Source organism: Trichechus manatus, unplaced genomic scaffold, assembly GCF_000243295.1.
Source record: "Trichechus manatus latirostris isolate Lorelei unplaced genomic scaffold, TriManLat1.0 scaffold00002, whole genome shotgun sequence".
NCBI classification, from domain to species: domain Eukaryota; kingdom Metazoa; phylum Chordata; class Mammalia; order Sirenia; family Trichechidae; genus Trichechus; species Trichechus manatus.
The window spans coordinates 37,250,646-37,268,167 of NW_004443938.1; the positions used below are offsets into that span (position 1 = coordinate 37,250,646).

The window sequence follows — 17,522 nt, forward strand, 5'->3', positions numbered from 1 at the left end:
TCACCCAGCTCCCTTGGGTTCTGCACAATTTAATTAAACAGATTGGGATTCGTGGTGGCTTTGAAACAGTATAGTGGCTAACTTGGGGCCACGTGGAAAATGAGGCAATGGCCTTGGGCTTAATAGGACTCGGCCTAAATTCTTGAGCTAACAAAACAGCAGACCAGGAAACTAGTATTTCCTCTTCCATTTAAAACATTACATAGGTAATATTTACATAATTTACATACGTGAATTAATGTTGAAAAAATTGTTGCAGTCAATTCAATTACTTAACAAAAGACATATTTTTGAAACTATTTTGATTTCTATTTTTGCTAAAACTGGCAATTACACAACCCACTTTATTGGACTAGCCGTTAATCTAGCTTGAGAACTCTGGTGTTCCTTCTTGACAAATATTTATTATTTGGATCCACATGGGAGGACACTTTTGCTAACTAACATAAAGGACAGGATTTTGGCACAGCAGAGTGTTGACGGTGAAGTGTAAAAGCTGAGAACTGTTTATTATTCCTTTTCCTGACTCTAGGTCATAGCCTAGTAAAGGGCCTTTCAACGTGCACGGAGAGATTCTGGTTTCTGGGTTGGTGTAACCGACACCGAATGTCCGTCAGATAGACGGTGGTGCAGGAAGCAAGCATAGCTGGCTGGCTCCCTGCCATTAACTCTGGGGGTCTCAAACATGCCCTAGAGAAAGCCGCTTATCTTCAGTGTGTGGACATCAGTACGTTTCATCTCCACAGCACTTACGTCATTTCCTTTGGCAAGTGAGCAAGAAGCCTTGATTCTCGAAGCATGCCAATTGTAGATCGCCAGTGGTGATTCTCCAGCACAGAGATATTCTAGAAAGAAAGAAAATAAAAGCTATAAATGAGAGAGAAACCAGATACTGATCTTTCATGCTGAACATAGCTCCATGGAAGCCAGCATTTTCCCTCCAGCGATTGCCAGTTCATACCTGATGACACAGAGCTGGACCAAAAAAGAAACACAAAATAAAATAACCCCAAGGCCTAGTCTCAAGGCTATAATGACAGTGGTGTAGCTGCAGGACACTTGCTGACCCTCCACCGCAGGGCTGAATGAGGGTCTACCTCCAACGTCATTCACTCCTGCCTCTGCTCCTATTTTCAGTAGTTTCGTCAGGCAACACTAAATGTAGAAGAAAGAAACTGAAGCAGGTGAAAATAGGTAGTTATGAATACCATGGGGCTATATTCAGAATAGGGGTGGGTGGGGGCTGTAGTGGTTCTGTGGTAGAATCTTGCCTTCTATTTGGGAGAACCTGTTTCCATTCTTGGTCAACTCATGAACAGCCATCACCCATCTATCAGTGGAGGCTTGTGTGGTTGCTATGATGCTGTACAGGTGTCAGTGGAGTTTTCAGACTAAGATAGACTAGGAAGAAAGGCCTAGTGATCTACTTCCAAAAATCAGCCGATGAAAACCCTATGGATTGCAACGGTTTGATTATGGGGATGGTACGGGACAGGGCAGCGTTCCATTCCATCGTGCATGGGGTTGCCATGAGTTGGGCTGACTCAATGGCAGCTCACAGCAACAACAACGTTCATAACATAATCCAAGATTATTCTAACAATGGAACAGAGACGAAGCTCACAATCTCTGGTCTGATCCACTGTACTGACCATTGTTTCTCAACACTGATAAAAAGCTCCTACATCTGAATCACCTGGGCAGCTAGTGACACATTCAGACTCCTGAGTCCCAGTCTATACAGTTTTGATTCAGTAGGTCTGCAGTGATTGATTCCTATGTACACTTAAGTTTGGAAACCATCGCTATGGAAGCAACTATCACTAACCTTCTTGATCAGTATACTGACATTTAGCCCTTTAGGTCTAAGAGTTTGAATCCATAATTGCTTCCTTGTTCAGATGTGTTGATATTTGTTCCCTTGCAGGAACCTCTACTATGCCCAGTCTCTCCTTTGACCTTACTGTTATTCTAAACATGCTTGTTATCTGAACATTTAACTAATCATTTAACCAATGAATATTTTCTACAATTCATTGTGTTTTGTTTTAATTAACAAATATTACAGCCTTACCACTGACTTCATATATATAGAATTAAATAAAAACACAAACAAACCAAACCAGTTGCTCTCGAGTCATTTCCGACTCATGGCAACCCCATATGTGTCAGAGTAGAACTGTTCATAGGGTTTTCAATGGCTGTGACCTTTTGGAAGCAGATTGCCAGGATTTTCTTCCGAGGTGCCCCCGCATGGCTTCGAACCACCAACCTTTTGGTTAGCAGTTGAGTGCTTAACTCCTTTAACCCCCAGGAAGGGTTACAAGCTTACAAAAACATAAGATAGTATTCATTAAAAGCAAGGGGAAAGAAGCAAGGAAAATAATGTGGAGACTCAATGGAGCCAGGAGTGACTTGAAGAATCATCTCATCATTATGTCCCTACTACATCTGAGCCACCCACATAAGACTTTTTCAGCAAATGAGAAAAGAGAACTCCCGTGAGTGACACAACCCAGGGTCCACGAGGAAAACACAAGTTCAAGAAAACTGCAGCTATTCTTGGTTCCAAAACCAGACAATGATTTCTTCTCCAGGACTTTGTATAATGAGTTTCATAGGACTGAATTTAGACCCATCCTTTGTATAGGCTGGTACATTGCTATACATTTCTCCCATTGCCAGGGAGTCATTATTCTTTATTCACTACTTGACCATGTTTGAACTGGCGATGAGATTTCATTATTTTTGTCAACTGGCCTATTATCTCCTTTTGGGCATGAGCCACACACAACAAAAGAGAATGTTTATAAGAAGTAATATGCTAGACTAATTTGTTTTGATTGTAAAGATTTATAAAAGCAGAGAATGATAGATTAGTGTGATGTAACAGATGCTCTATCCTGTGATGACATTTCATTCAATCACTCATGAGACTTCACTTGCAAGACTAATTTAAATAAATGTGGACCTGAGTTCCCTCATGCGAGTTCTTAAAAGGGCCAGAAAAGTGTAACAAGACTTAATGATAAACGACACAACATTGCTGTTGAGTGGAACAAAAGTGTCTGGAGGATCGCCTTGAGCATTGTTATTTATGCCAGACTGACTTAACATCTTCATTAATAATCTTCCTGAAGACAGAATAAAAGGATACTTGGGAAATTTGCTGGTGAAACCATATTTGGAAATGAGCCCAGGAAAATGGAAGAGAATTGAGTGGGCTTGGAAGCTGGCATAGAATAAAAGATGATAGATCATACAATTGTACTCCACTCCATGCCTTGCATAGAGTAAGTGCTTTCTATAAATTTGCTAAATAAGTGACTAAACAAATTACTTGAATTAATTCAACAAATACATTGAGCGTTGACTATATTTGACACTGTAATACATGCTTGGAATACATAAGTAAACAAAACAGACAAGGAGCTAGTGTGGTAGGGATGGGCAGAGACAGACAGTAAGCAATAAACCTAACAAATACTTTCATTCTGAAAATGATATAGCGTGGTAGAAGATGGTAAGTGCACAGAAAGAAGGAAAAGCAGAGCAGACCGTCCAGGGTAGATGTTAGTAGGGTAGTCAGGGGGAGAGGTGAGATGTGAACAAAGACTTGAAGGTGGGAGGGAGTTAGCCAGTTAGCCGTGCTGGTATCTGGGGGAAAGTGTGTTTCTAACAGAGGCAGTAGCTGAAGCAAAGGACTCAAGGTGAGAACACACAGCCAGGACGTCAAGTGCAGCGAGACAGGAGAGAATATTAGGAAATTAAGTTAGAGAGGCAATGAAAGACCGGATTCTGCATGGCCTCTGGCCATTATAAGGATGGTGGCTTTTACTTTAAGTGGAATAAGGAGCCACTTCAGGGGATTGGGAGGAAAGAATTACATGGTTTACATTTTAAAAAGATCACTTTGGTTGCTATGTTGAAAATAGAATTTGATGGAGTTAAGAGTAGAGGTAGGTACAAGTCGGCTTGGAGACTATAGCAGTCATCCAGGCACGAGATGATAGAGGCTTGGACCGAGGAGGCGGTAGTGGGGGTGGTGAGAGGTGGTTGATTTCTGGATTTGCAAGGATGACTCCAATATGTCTGGACTGAGTAACTGAAAGAATGGGGTGTCCATTAACTGATGGGGAGGCTGCAGGTGGAGCAAGTTTAGAAGAGTTCTGTGGTGGACATGCTAAGTTGGAGACATCCATTAAACAAGTGAACATCACAGTGGAGATATCAAGTAATCAACACAGAAACAACAAAACAAAAGGAAAATAGTTGCACAAGTATTATAAAAATTCAGGGGTAAGAGAGAGAATGTTACGTAAATGGAAGGATCAAGTGGAGTACATCATTTTGATGATTTTAGGTTTAAGACGAAGCATCAAGTGTGGCAGAAACCCCTGTTTGTGTATCCCCCCAAATTCATTTCCCTTTCCTCCTTATTTACAGAACCTCAGTTTTTAGACGGTCCCACGGCTATTCAGAATAAAGACATTTCCCAGCCTTCTTTGCAACTACCCACTGCCATCGAGTTGATTCTGACTCCTAGTGACCCCATAGGGTTTTCAAGGCTGTAAATCTCTACGGAGGAAGACTGTCACATCTTTCTCCCATGGAGTGGCTGGTGGTTTCAAACTGCCAGTCTTTCGGTTAGCAGTCGATTGCTTTAATCCTTTGCAACTAGGTGAGATCGTTTGGTTACGTTAACCAGTTAATTGTAAGTAGAAGTTCTATGTAAGATTTTTAGGAAGGTTGTTTAAAAAGAACTGACTTATCTGGGAAAAGCCTCTTTTTCTTCTTCCCATTCTTTCTTCTCACTGTCTGAGGAATTAAGGATGGAATGGCAGACTTCTAGCAGATGCCTTGGAAAATGAGGACAAATGCCACACTCTAGTGATGGCAGTTGTAGAATTGAAAGGATGCCATGCCCCTGATGACTTTGTGGAACCACGATGCCTACTCTGGGCTGCCAACCTCCAAACTTCCTTTATGAAGCATAGAAATAAACTTCTGCCTTGTTTAAATCACTAATAAAACCAAAAACCAAACCCACTACTGTCAAGTCGATTCTGACTCATAGGAACCCATAGGACAAAAGTAGAACTGTCTCATAAGGTTTCCAAGACTACAACTTTTACGGCAGCAGACTGCCAAATCTTTCTCCCATGGAGCTGCTGGTGGGTTTGAACCACTGACCTTTTAATTAGCAGCCAAGTGCTTTAACTACCACGCCACCAAGGCTCTGTTACACCAGGTAAATTTAAAGTTAGTTTATCGTCTTCCAAATCATCATGAAAAAGTTGATGAAAAGGACTTTTCAATGCCTAGATTTATAATAATACTTGGTTTTTGCATAAGAAATGATAATAAAGAATTTTATAACCCCAAAAAGAGTGAAGGAAATCACCTTAATAATGTTTACAGTGTCAGAAACACACACACGCATGAACACACATTATTTACTTATCTACGAGACAAATTGTCTTCTGTAGGAAAGCTTTGTCTCGTTCCCCAAACAGAACTGACTGCTCTCTCTTCTAGGCACCATCATGCCCCAAGCTTCCGTTCTAGCGCCTACAACACCTTATAACAATCTTTGTTCAGCAGCCTTGTTCCCCCATATCGTATGTGTCCCATGTGGTCTTCATATGTTTTTGCTCATTTATTACTGAAAAAAATTTTGAAAAACTATGCTTCTCACACAATTTTAAAAATTGATATCTAAGATTTTAAAATCATAACTTTAAGTGGTTACAAAAGATACAGTGTCCTGTATATTTGTGAATTCTGGTTCTTTAATATGAAATCATTATATCACTCTTTTATGTATTACATGTATCTAAGGGAATCTAAATACCAATGGCACTTAATGTCCATCTTCACTCATTGGAAAATAAACTCATGAATAATTTCTTCTTTAAATCAATTTTAAAGACATTTTTAAAAGATATTTTAAATTAATTTCTCCCTAGAACTTGTATTTCCATTCCTCTTCCCCAGAGAATTTTATTTTAGTGTAATATATTTTTATGTGTGAAAATCTTTCATTGTCACCCTTATCATATTTCTCTCTGCAACAAAAAAAATATATAAATTAAAATTTTAATTTAACAAATTTTCCTAACATAAGGCTCTAAGTCTTAAATATTTTCCGGCTTTATTTACGATACAATTGTTATTAGTAACTAATTGACCAAAACAGGTGTTGCTAAATTGAAAAAATAACTACACTTAAAAATAAAAATTTATTGGAAATGCGTCTATTTATGAGAAAGATGGAGGAGCTAATGATCCTTCAAGTGTAGAACATTCCTTTAATATTTCAAATTGTCCATTTGGTAGTTTGATACCCAGGGCAATATGTAATGCAATTCAAGATGGGTAAGTGGTAAGCCTTTCTTTTGTAAAAGGGGGACAGGGTGATTGCAAAAGGGGAATGAAAAAGTAGAACTGGCTCGGCTGCACAGCAAGCACATTCCAGGCAGATAAGTTTAGGGAAGATGAGATGTGGAAAGTGAAGATTTGCAGATGGATTCTGTTAGCACTATTCAGACCTGTGTACCCCTTAGAAAGTCTTCACGTATCCCCATGGGTACGCATGCCCAATCTGGAAACTGCTACCATCCATGACAGCCACTGAGAACAAGGAGCATGTCTTATTCATCTTTGTGCCCCACTATGTGGCACAGTGCCACTTAAATAAGTAAATATTTGTTGAATGGGTACTGAGTAATTAATTTTCAAAACCAGAAAGTTCAGAAACTGCAAACGTTTAAATAACTGACAGTAAAAAGGAAAAGAGTCCTGTTTAAATTTTGGGTCAATAGCTGACAGAAGCCAGACTTGGGGTCTTCTGTTGTGAAACCCTTGAGACTTAGGCAAAAACCAAAGAGATTTTTAAATTATTAAAAGCAATTGGTTCTCTCCTACTATTCATTCATGGATAACCAGGGTCAGGTTCGGATCCTGACTCCAGAAATAGCATATGTCAGATAGCATTTGTCAATTTCAAGATACAAATAAGATTATTTTATATATAAAGAATTTTTCAATCAGTGCTTCTCATTCTTCATGTTATATTCTTAGTGTAGGGTAATAAGAATGTAATGATCAGCAGGAGTGGTTATTAAGTGCACAATGAGGGTGTACATCTTGACTTGGTGGTCTCCCTCCTCCAAGTGCTGTTGCCACTGTGTGTACCTGCTATACTCACTGTTGCCAATATGCCTGATCTCTCAGCGCTGCTCAGGTTCTGTCTTTCTTGTGGCATCCATCCATCCATCCATTCATCCATCCATCCATCCACCCATCTACCTACCCATCCAGGAAACCTCCCACCATCCAATGAATATCTACTGAATACCAAGACTGTGCCAGATACTGAGGATAGAAAGTCACTGAGGTGCCCAGAAGCTTACAGTCCATGGGGGATAAAAAAAACCAAAAAAACCAAAACCAGAACAAAACAAACCCGTTGCTGTCAAGTTGATTTGGACTCATGGCGACTCTATAGGACAGAGTAGAACTGCCTCATAGGGTTTCCAAGGAGCAGCTGGTGGATTCGAACTGCTGACCTTTTGGTTAGCAGCCAAACATATGGACATCTAATCAATCAGTGGCAATGTAGAGTGATAAATATTGTGATGGGGGAAGTATTAGAGGGCTGTGAAATCACATAGGAGGGGCATGTAAGATAGATTTTTGGAGAAAAAGAAGACTTTCAGGAAGAAGATATGTCCAAGTCAAGATAAAAAGGGGTGAGTGAGTCAGAGAGGAGTAGGGTAGGGGAAATTGTTCCAGGCAGAAGGAAGAGCACGTGTGTGAAGACTTATAAGCAAGAGAGACAGTTTATATCCTCCTTCCCTATTTTTTTTTTTTTTATCTTTAGCAGTTATCACTTTCTAATATATTACGTAGGCCCCTGGGTGGCGCAAATGGTTTGTGCTTGACTACTAACGAAAAGGTTGGCAGTTCAAACCCCCCCAGTGGCACCTCGGAAGAAAGGCCTGGTGATCTGCTTCCGAAAGGATTACAGCCAAGAAAACGCTGTGGAATTCAGTTCTACTCTGTAACACATGGTTTCGCCATGAGTTGGAATTGACTTGACAGTGATGGGTATTTTTTGGTTGTTTGTTTAATATATTAAATATTTTGTGTATTTCTATTTCCTCTCCTAGAAAGCAGGGATTTTTTTTTTGTCCAGTGGATTCTGACTCATAGAAACCCTATGGGACAGAGTGGAACAAAAGCAGGGATTTTTATTTGCTTTGTTCATCTTCTTTATTCCCAGAACCTGGCACATATTAAGCACTCGATAAATATTTGTTGCATGAGTAAAGGAATGAGGGATATGTTTGGGAAACTGAAAGTAGTTCAGACTGGATGATGTGTGGAGGGCTAGGAGAATAATAGTGAGAAGTGAGGCTGAAATGTGTATTGTGATCGGGTCCTCATGGAGCTTGTACACTGTGTTAAGACATTTGGTGGTAATCCTGAGGGCAATGGGGTTTTAAGCAGGAATCCACGTGGTCAGATATGAGTTTTAGAAAACTTACTCTGTCTAAACTGTAGAGAAAGGTTGGAGCCAGGAAAGGCTGAGTGTAGGCAAGAGGGGATGAAGATGTTGGTGTCTTGGACCAGGGGAGAGGGGAGGCAGCTGTTGGTGAGCAGGCTTGAGTCCTAGATAATGATGCTGTGTCCTTCCTAACAGGGATTTGGTTTTGCTCCTACAGACTCATCTGGTTTTATTCAGAGGCTCAGCAACCAGTATCAGCAAAAAGGAGATTGAAAAAAAAAAAGAAAAGTCATCAGCAACGGTCATAGAGATCTGAACATAGGGTGGGCTGATACTACTTTCATATCTATTGAAATCCCTGCACTGTTTTGGAATACCACATTAGGTGTCACATCTGTCTACTTTTAAGAAGCATCTGCACAGCAATTTCACATTATACCAGGCAACGTGTTCTAGGGTCTCAAACCACTTATTGTTTTAAGAATAATCTTCATCTTAAAATGGAAAGAGTAAACATTCACTTTTGTAGCAACAAAACCTATTAGAATTTTAATTTGGGAAAAATAAAACCCTAAGGGAAAGCTGTATTGCCCTTTTTGTCTGAGTTATCAAGTATTATCCAATTTAAGAACAAAACAACCCTTTTGTTCCTGAATAACAACACATCTGGCATTTAATAAACCACTAACACAGGTTTTCAAATTAAATCAAGAGACTATTTGTCAAAGAGAATCTGGCAGAGTAGAGTCGCTGTATATAAGGAAGTTTAAACTGTTTTGGTTTTTGTTTTTCCTATTTCTTGGACACTTTATTTGATGAAAATACCTGGAATGATGTTGATAAAGTGAGTCTGGTGTACAAGAGGAATAAGAGTTAATTACACCTTTTAAATGCAGAGGATATAGGAAGAAAAACGACACCAGGAATACAGTCTGTGTTTTCATTTTTAATTGCTCATGAAACAGAAGCAAAACTCTAGGAGATAGTGAAGTCTGCTGGGCTCTTCCCTAACAAGCCAAGTGGTCACCTTGGTAACGTTACAACAGTTCCAGCCTTGGAGGTCTCAGAGGAATAGGAGGCCCTTGAGCCCTAAACAAGACCTTGGCCCTTAAAGAAACTACGGCACCGCCATGTTTAATCCCTGTTTGAAGATAACTTCTCTTGTTCGATCTCATCTGTCCTACACACTGAGCTGAGAGCACAGAGTGTGGACACCGATTGATGTCCATGGGGCAGGCCTACGTTCAGATCAGGGCCACGGGGATATGCTGCCTGCCAGCCACGTAACCATCAACAGCAGAGACTTTATGAAACAAAAAATCAGATTTGAGTCTCCCTTTCATAATTTTAACACTACTTGCCAAAATCACCTTTCATACTGAAGAAATTGCGAGGTGATGTATCATCTTTGCAGATGCCTGTTTGAGTAGAGGTCATGGCACCATGTGGAAGGAATATTTCTCTTGGCTCTATGAACTTTATGTTTATGTTTCAGAGTCATTAAGAATAAAAAATGGTTGAACATGCTGGCCTCTGCTAAGTGCTCATGATAAGTGACTAAGAAAAATGATTGTAAATTTTTGCAAGGTATCATAGAATGTAATAAATACATTTCACAGAACGATTTATTATTCATTATTTTATTCATATAAGTGGCTCTGTCACTAGCTAATAAGTAGCTGGTCTCTTTTCAAAGGAAATTAATTTTAAATCTAACTGAGGGTGATTCCTTTTACGATTCTAATGACCAATATTGCATCTGATTTAAAGCTTACTTTGTCCAATTGCTGATCCCACCCTTAAATTTGTGTGTGTGTGTGTGTGTGTGTGTGTGTGTGTGTGTGTGTGTGTGTGGTGGTGCTGGGGCGGGGGTGGTGTGCTGGAGGGTGGAAGAAAATAAAATTCTTCGTTCTATCTCCTACATGCTGCTTTCCCTCACTGTACCCCTAGATGCCTGGACTGCTTCCAGTCTGATGAGAGAGGTGCCTGGTGGAAGTGCCTTCAATGCCTTCATGTTGAACTTGGTTGGCAGTTCAATCAAGAGCCCAGCTCAGACGGCAGACAATGGGAGGGAACCCTCTGACCTGGCCCTCACTCCACCTGCTTTATCTCAGGGAAAAAGCACACGCTGGGCGTTATGCAGTGATCTTCTTATTTATTACTACTAAAAGGGCACAGCTAACAAAAGGACAGAGAGGAAGCCCTCTTCCATTTAATCTCATTTATAGTAAGTCTGGATTGTAGCAAAGTCACGCACAGGGTGTTTACAAAGCCTCATGTTCCTGGCACATCTTTTCTACTGCGTGCATGTTGACTAAATCTGTGTGTGGGAATGTATTTTATATTTGTGTGTGTGTGTTTTTTTTTTTTTTTACTCAACACCATGCTTCTTAACATTTTCTGAATCTATAATCTACTTTAAAATCTGATGAAAGTAAATTATGGATCCTTTCCCTAGAAAAATTTGCATAGGCACATCTGAAAATTTACATATGGGTTTCTGAAAACCTACTCATGTCTCAATCCACACAGTCTCTTGGTAGGCTAAAAGGTTACATTTCCAAAGATTTTAAAATATCATGTGTTGTGAGCAGTCTTCCTCAGTTTATATATTACGCAACATGATATTTTTGTTTCTTGAATTTGAAAACCTGTAGGGTTACGCCACTTCTTCATCTACAGCTTAATGCAGAGTGAAGATTTTCTGACCCAGGTCATGTCCTGGCTCTCTAATCTATGGTTTCTACAAAAGTGAGAACACATACTTAACCTTAGTCTTCCCAAGATACTCATCTGAGAGCAGGGGCTGTGGATGTCAGGACTATGCTGAGCTCAAGGCTGTAGGGATATTCCATTTTCAGTTATTCTGAGATAACAATTGAAAATAGATTTCAATCCCAAAAGTGCCAGCAGCTCATGCTGCCCTCCTTTCATCCCTGCTACTCAAAATGCTACTCACACTTCAAGGCACATTCCTCCTCCTGGAGGTTTTGTTTAGAAATCATCTGCAGAATCCATTTCTCTTCTTCCTCTGGCCTCCATCATATTTTGTTTGTAGTTACACACTTTAGAGTGATTATCAAACTCTCCCATTGTAAGTCACTTGGGTGTAATCCTCAGTCTTCCTCCCTAGAATAGGGGCACTTGAAGGAGGGGCACTGGTTCTTTGCACACAGTAGGTGATCAGTCTGAGTTTTAGAGGCAGTACAGATAGTGCTTAGGCACTTTGGCTCTGGAGACAAACAACTTGAGTTCTAATCCCGGCTCTGTCATTAACTAGCTGTTTTTTTCAGGGAATCCACTTGAATTTCCCAAGTATCAATTTTCATCTCTCTGGAAAATATATGTAATAAAAATGCCATCTCATTGGGCTATTGTGAAGATTAAATAATATAGTACATAGGCAGCATTTAACACTGTGTTTGGATCACAGTTAAGTGTTGACCCCCTGGGTGGCACAAACAGCTGATGTGCTTGGCTGCTAACTAAAGGGTTGGTGGTTTGAGTCTACCCAGCGGTACTTCAGAAGAAAGCATGGTGATCTACTTCTGAAAAATCAGACATTGAAAACCCTATGGAGCACAGTTCAACTCTAATACACATGGGTTGCTGTGAGTCGGAGTAAACGCCACCGTAACAGGTTTAAGTGCTGAATAAAATGTTATATAATTTGTTGAACTGACTTTTACAAGAATTCTTTATCATACTAGTGTTTTTTTTTATATAAACAATGGTATATAGCCAAGTATAAAGGCATTGTAAATTTTTTTGAACAGAATTGAAATAAATCTCATATTATTTTCAAGTCCTTGCAATAATTTTTACTTTTAATATGTAAAGTTCTAATCTGGCTGATAAAAGTTTCAGCTTCTATCCTAGCCAGCTCTAGGACATGGAAAGTCTCTTTATGATGCTATGTGATATTGGTATGCCTTTAGCACTCTCCTTAAAATTTAAGACATGAATCTCTGACCTCTAAGAGACTGTTAGACCAGCTGAGCAGAGGACTGATGAAGATAGCATCTTGAATGTGGTTTTTGACTTCTAGGTCCCAACTTCTCCCTAGTCATTATCAAAAGGATGCCTCTCTTTCTTACCAAGGATTGGGCCAGATGTTTCAGATGGAGAAGTTCATTGCTGGAAAATAATAGCCCACTATACTGTAGTAGGAAACCCTGGTGGCATAGTGGTTAAGAGTTTGGGTGCTAACCAAAAGGTAGGCAGTTTGCATCTACCAGGTGCTCCTTGGAAACCCTATGGGGCAATTCTACTCTGTCCTATATGGTTGCTATGAGTTGGAATCGACTTGATGGCAACAGGGTTTTTTTGGTTTTATATTGTAGTAACATCTTTGGGTACAAAGAATAGCACAGGTATTTACTCTTCAAAGATACACACGCACTTACACATATATACTCACATACATACATAGTATGTAAATTAAAAAAAATGTGTCTACATGTGTATGTTTATGTCTATGATTTTAAATCTGAGTTTGAGCAAATGTTTGAGGGCTGAGGTGTTTTATTCATCTTTGTACTTGTATATTCATATACAAGATGATATGTTGCATTGAAAATGTAACAGAATTTTGTATTGGAATATTTATTTTTAATAAATAGATTAACATAGAAATTGTTAAAAATGATAGGTATTTCAAAACTTTGAGTAAGAAAGTCTCCCATTTTTTTGAGAAAATCTTCAGTATCTGAACAAGGTAGATTAGAGTATGTTTTGAGAGTTAATTTCTGTTAATTAGCAGTGAGTATTTAATTTTTCACTATTAATTAAATTCTACACTTATTTTCTTGTTTTTATATCTTTACTTTAGCATCTGGTATATTTCCTTCTGACTTCCTGTATAAATGAGAATTCATGACCCATTGTTTATATGATACTTGCCAAAGTACGATTTTATGACTTTCATTTTTATGTACAAATCAGTTTGCAGGAGTATGTATTCTCTTAAACTCCATTGATATGCTTTATTTAATGATGAGAAATTAGAATTGTATAATCACGTACATTATATAGGAATGGATTAAGTAGCCAACCTTGTCGATTGATTTCCTTTGTCTGATAAAACATTTGAAAAGCTCAGAATTGACAGGAATAGAAAACATACTTGGGGATTCTCAGGATGGTCATTTCTTTTCCCTCTAGTTAAATGACCGTGATTTTCTTAAGCAATGAATTTAGCTTCTAAAACGGCTTAGAAAATGTAGTTTTAGTTTTTATTTTACTCTGTTTAAATTTTCGCTCTTCACCAAAATGCTTTCTTAGTTCTCTCTTCCTGTCCCCTCGACGTGGCTGTAACTATCCTAGCTCCAGGTGCTGGCAGCCAGCCCGAGGGAGCCCGGTGCCGAAACATATGCCAGGTGGACCCATAAGCATTAGAATGCCAGTTCCTACCTGTGCCAAAAAAGCTAATCACCTGGATGGAGAAAGGCTTTTCATGATGTTCCAATTGTACTTTATTGGAAATAAATGCATCCTCAAACTGCAAAACCTTGGAAAATGCAATCGATTTATGAGGCTCCATCAGGAATTTTTTCAGCACTAAATTTCCTCAAGAGATCTACTAAAATTGAGATTAATAATTCCCATGCATGAAGTGAAAGAGCCCTGGTGGTACAGTGGCTAAGCTCTTGGCTGCTAACTGAAAGGTCAGTGGTTTGAACCAACCAGCCACTCTGTGGGAGAAAGATGTGGCAGTCTGCTTTCGTAAAGATTTACAGCCTTGGAAACACTGCAGGACAGTTCTACTCTGTCCTATAGGGTCGCTATGAGTCGGAATGGACTTGACGGCAATGGGTTTGAGTTTGGTTTTTATGAAATGATTTTGTTAATGACAACTGAAGGTCTTCAAAGAACCACATTAAAAATTCTGAGAATCATTCATTTATGATATAGGGTTTAATATTGGAAGCTATATTGTAGTTAAGAATTCTTCAGGTCAACCTATTCATGCTGTTGAACTATTTTATAGCAAAGAAGTATGCCTATTGCTTTTGATAACATAACTCTGACTCAAAGGCCAATATAGTTCAGAAATGGCACCAAAGACATGTCTGAATTAAGACTGTGCCCAGGAAATATCATCTATAGATACCCTGCAAGGGCTGGCTTCAACTGGTCATTATATGCAAGATAGGTTCCATCGAGACTGAGATATTCTCAGGCCAACAAAGAGTATGGTCAGGGATCCTGTTTGACTGAGGACAATTTCAAGCCTGCTTTGGAGCAAGCTGAATTCCTAGGGTATCCCTGAAAATCAACTTGATCTCCCTTGGGGGACATCCTGGACCTATGTCTAATCTGTGCTCTTCAGATATGGTCCCCATCATTGAGGCTGAACCTGAAAGAAGGCTAACTCCAAGGGTAAGATTCAGGCTCAAGCACTAGGCCCAAGGTCATTTACTGTACTCTGGTTTTGTGTTGGGCTTCCTTACCTGATATAGGCTGGCAAGGTGGTGGTTAGTTTTGATCAAAAATGGCTGGTTCACTCCAGGGTGGTCAACATCGTGTGCTGCTGCAGCCAGCAGTCCAAGCATGATGTCCAGAGGCGTGAGGAAGCTGGCGAGCTGTTCAAAAGTCAGAATGGGAGATTGATTGGTGTGTTTCCACAAATAGGTTAGCATTCGTTTTGGCAAAATCAAACCAAATGAATCATCGTGGCATTATTGAGGCCCATCAGCTAGACTTTCACCCTTTGAGACATTCAGTAAAATGACAGTCACGTGGAATTGTAAGAAAAAAGAAAAGACTATGTGGAAAGTATAGTAAATTCAAGTGGTAGAGATCATTCAGGTATTCTCCTCTTCCTACTGCCATTCTGTCTTGTTTTGTTGCAGTAATGGTATTGCTTGTTGGCGACACTACAACCTGGTGGGCCGGGAGAAGGCAGAGTCTGAAATCAGTCTTGCTCCCAGACAAAGTTATAAATAAAGGGAAAAGCTGAAGCCAAAGTGATGGATTCATTCATTCTGACTCAATGTGACCCTGTAAGACAGAGTAGAACTGCACCAGAGGGTTTCCAAGACTGTAATCTTTACAGAAGCAGACTGCCACATCTTTCTCCAGCAAAGTGGCTAGAGGGTTCAAACTGCCGACCTTTTGGTTAGCAGCTGTGCGCTTAACCACTCCACCACCAGGGCTCCTTAAGTGATGGCACACTTAAAAAAATTATTTTTGTATTTCAATGATCCAATATATCATTTCCACTTCTTTAAATAGGAAATCAGAGTGGACCGAATTGTAAAATCTGCCTATTTCTTCAGTGTGTAATTAATAGTGGGGGGATATGTGAGAATTTGTGATTTTTTTTTGGTTAGCTAGGAAAACAAACAGGGAGACAGAAATCCAGTACTAATTTAAAAACATGACTGTGTGATATAACATCCAGACAACTTAGAGATTAAAAAATACCATTGGGATATTTTACAGGAATGAAGCATCTACCCAGCTCTGGCCTGAGAATGCATGTCTGGCATCTGTGTATTCAGTGGTTGATTTAGAATTGACTGAACTAAATAGTCTTGGACTGGGAATGTCATTTTTCAAAAATCTTAATAAAACTCATCCTACATGTTATCCCAGCCAAGTTTTGTGCAGCTAAGAACTGCCTAGATTTTGAGAGATTATTATGCTTTTAATTTTTAATGTTGATTGGTTTATTGTATCAGGTCTTTGATGTTCATGATTCTCCTGGTCCCTGAGTCAGCTGGTTCTGTAGTAAATGGAGCTTGAGTTTTGATTTGATGTGACAATCAAAAATGATGAGGTGGGAAATTTTTCACAATAAAATTCAGGGCTGGTGCCATCTGTGGCAGAGGTCTAAGGCACCCAGCCAGTTCTTGGGACTGTTGAAGACATCTAAGATGTAGATTGTCACAGAGAGGGTTGTATTTGTCCTAATGCAGCCTTGAAAAAAATGAAAGAATATGAAAGAAAACCTCAGAAGATTTACATCCGCTTTCGTAAAGTATTATATAATATTTAGAGTTGATACTAGAACTTTAACATAAATAACTTGCATTCATATTATGAGTGGCCCATAATAATGTTACACTGATATGATGAGTGATTTGGGAGCCCAACAGATAGTTTTCTTGGCATTTCCAGATGGCTGAGGAGGCGGCTGGGCCTTGCCTTACCTTTGGCTCCTTCAGGTAGCAGTGCATGGCCTGAGTGACATCTGCTGCATGGACAGCATTATGATATGGGTTTTGGCTGTGGTAATCTTCTTGAACCATGACTAGGAGGCAAACGGATAACCTAATCAGCTAAAACCAAAAAATGAAGGGCATACGAGCTCACATTTATTGAGGGTGATTTTTGCTTAAAAAGATCAGTGCCTCCCAAATATGTAGCCTGGAGACCCTTTAAAAAGGAACATAGCTTGCAAGCTTGGCAGTTCTACTAGGCTGTTTTTAGTGGAGAGGAGGGGGAGAGCAGAGGGGAGAAAGACGCAAAGGTTTTATGAGGCCCTTGGGATTCCTCATCCCCTTCATAAATCGCCCCTTTTGGCATTCATGAAGGCTTGCATTCAGAGAGAAAATAAATATGTAGAAAAAGGAGAACTTTATTTCACACTATAGGCTAATTATTTAAGTTTGCTGCAATTTATGAATAATATGCTATAAATAAGGTTTCCTTTCAAAGAGCCCCAGTAGCATCAGACTACTGATATTCAAAGACTGATTTAACAAATCACTGGATTGATGAGTATTGGATTAACGAATACTGATCAAAATAAATCTGGGGCTTCCTCAGGCAGGAATTCAAAGTACTGCACTGATCCAGCTAAGGCGTTTTGGATTGTTTCTACCATATTCAGGTTAAGTTATCATCTATCACGTCCCTTCAATCTATTGCAAGGCAAAAAGTACTCTTGGAACCAAGTGCAGACATAATAAAGACAACTTTGGTTTGCTGTTTACAGAAGCCACTAGCCACTAGTAAGTAACAAATGCAGTGCTTAGGATGCAATATATTGCAGTCAGTGTGT

The 17,522-nt window shown here is 39.4% G+C and overlaps 1 protein-coding gene across 2 annotated transcripts in view; it reads right to left on the reverse strand.

Moving 5' to 3' along the window:
• PDE7B (phosphodiesterase 7B) overlaps window positions 1-17,522 on the reverse strand; it is a 375,050-nt gene that overhangs the window by 15,180 nt on the left and 342,348 nt on the right. For both annotated transcript variants that reach the window (XM_004368891.2, XM_023729894.1), the window contains 3 exons: window positions 16,669-16,769; window positions 14,965-15,096; window positions 754-845 (listed from right to left, as the gene is read on the reverse strand). In XM_004368891.2, the coding sequence (XP_004368948.1) occupies window positions 754-845; window positions 14,965-15,096; window positions 16,669-16,769 (325 nt within the window). The remainder of the gene's footprint in view (window positions 1-753; window positions 846-14,964; window positions 15,097-16,668; window positions 16,770-17,522) is intronic.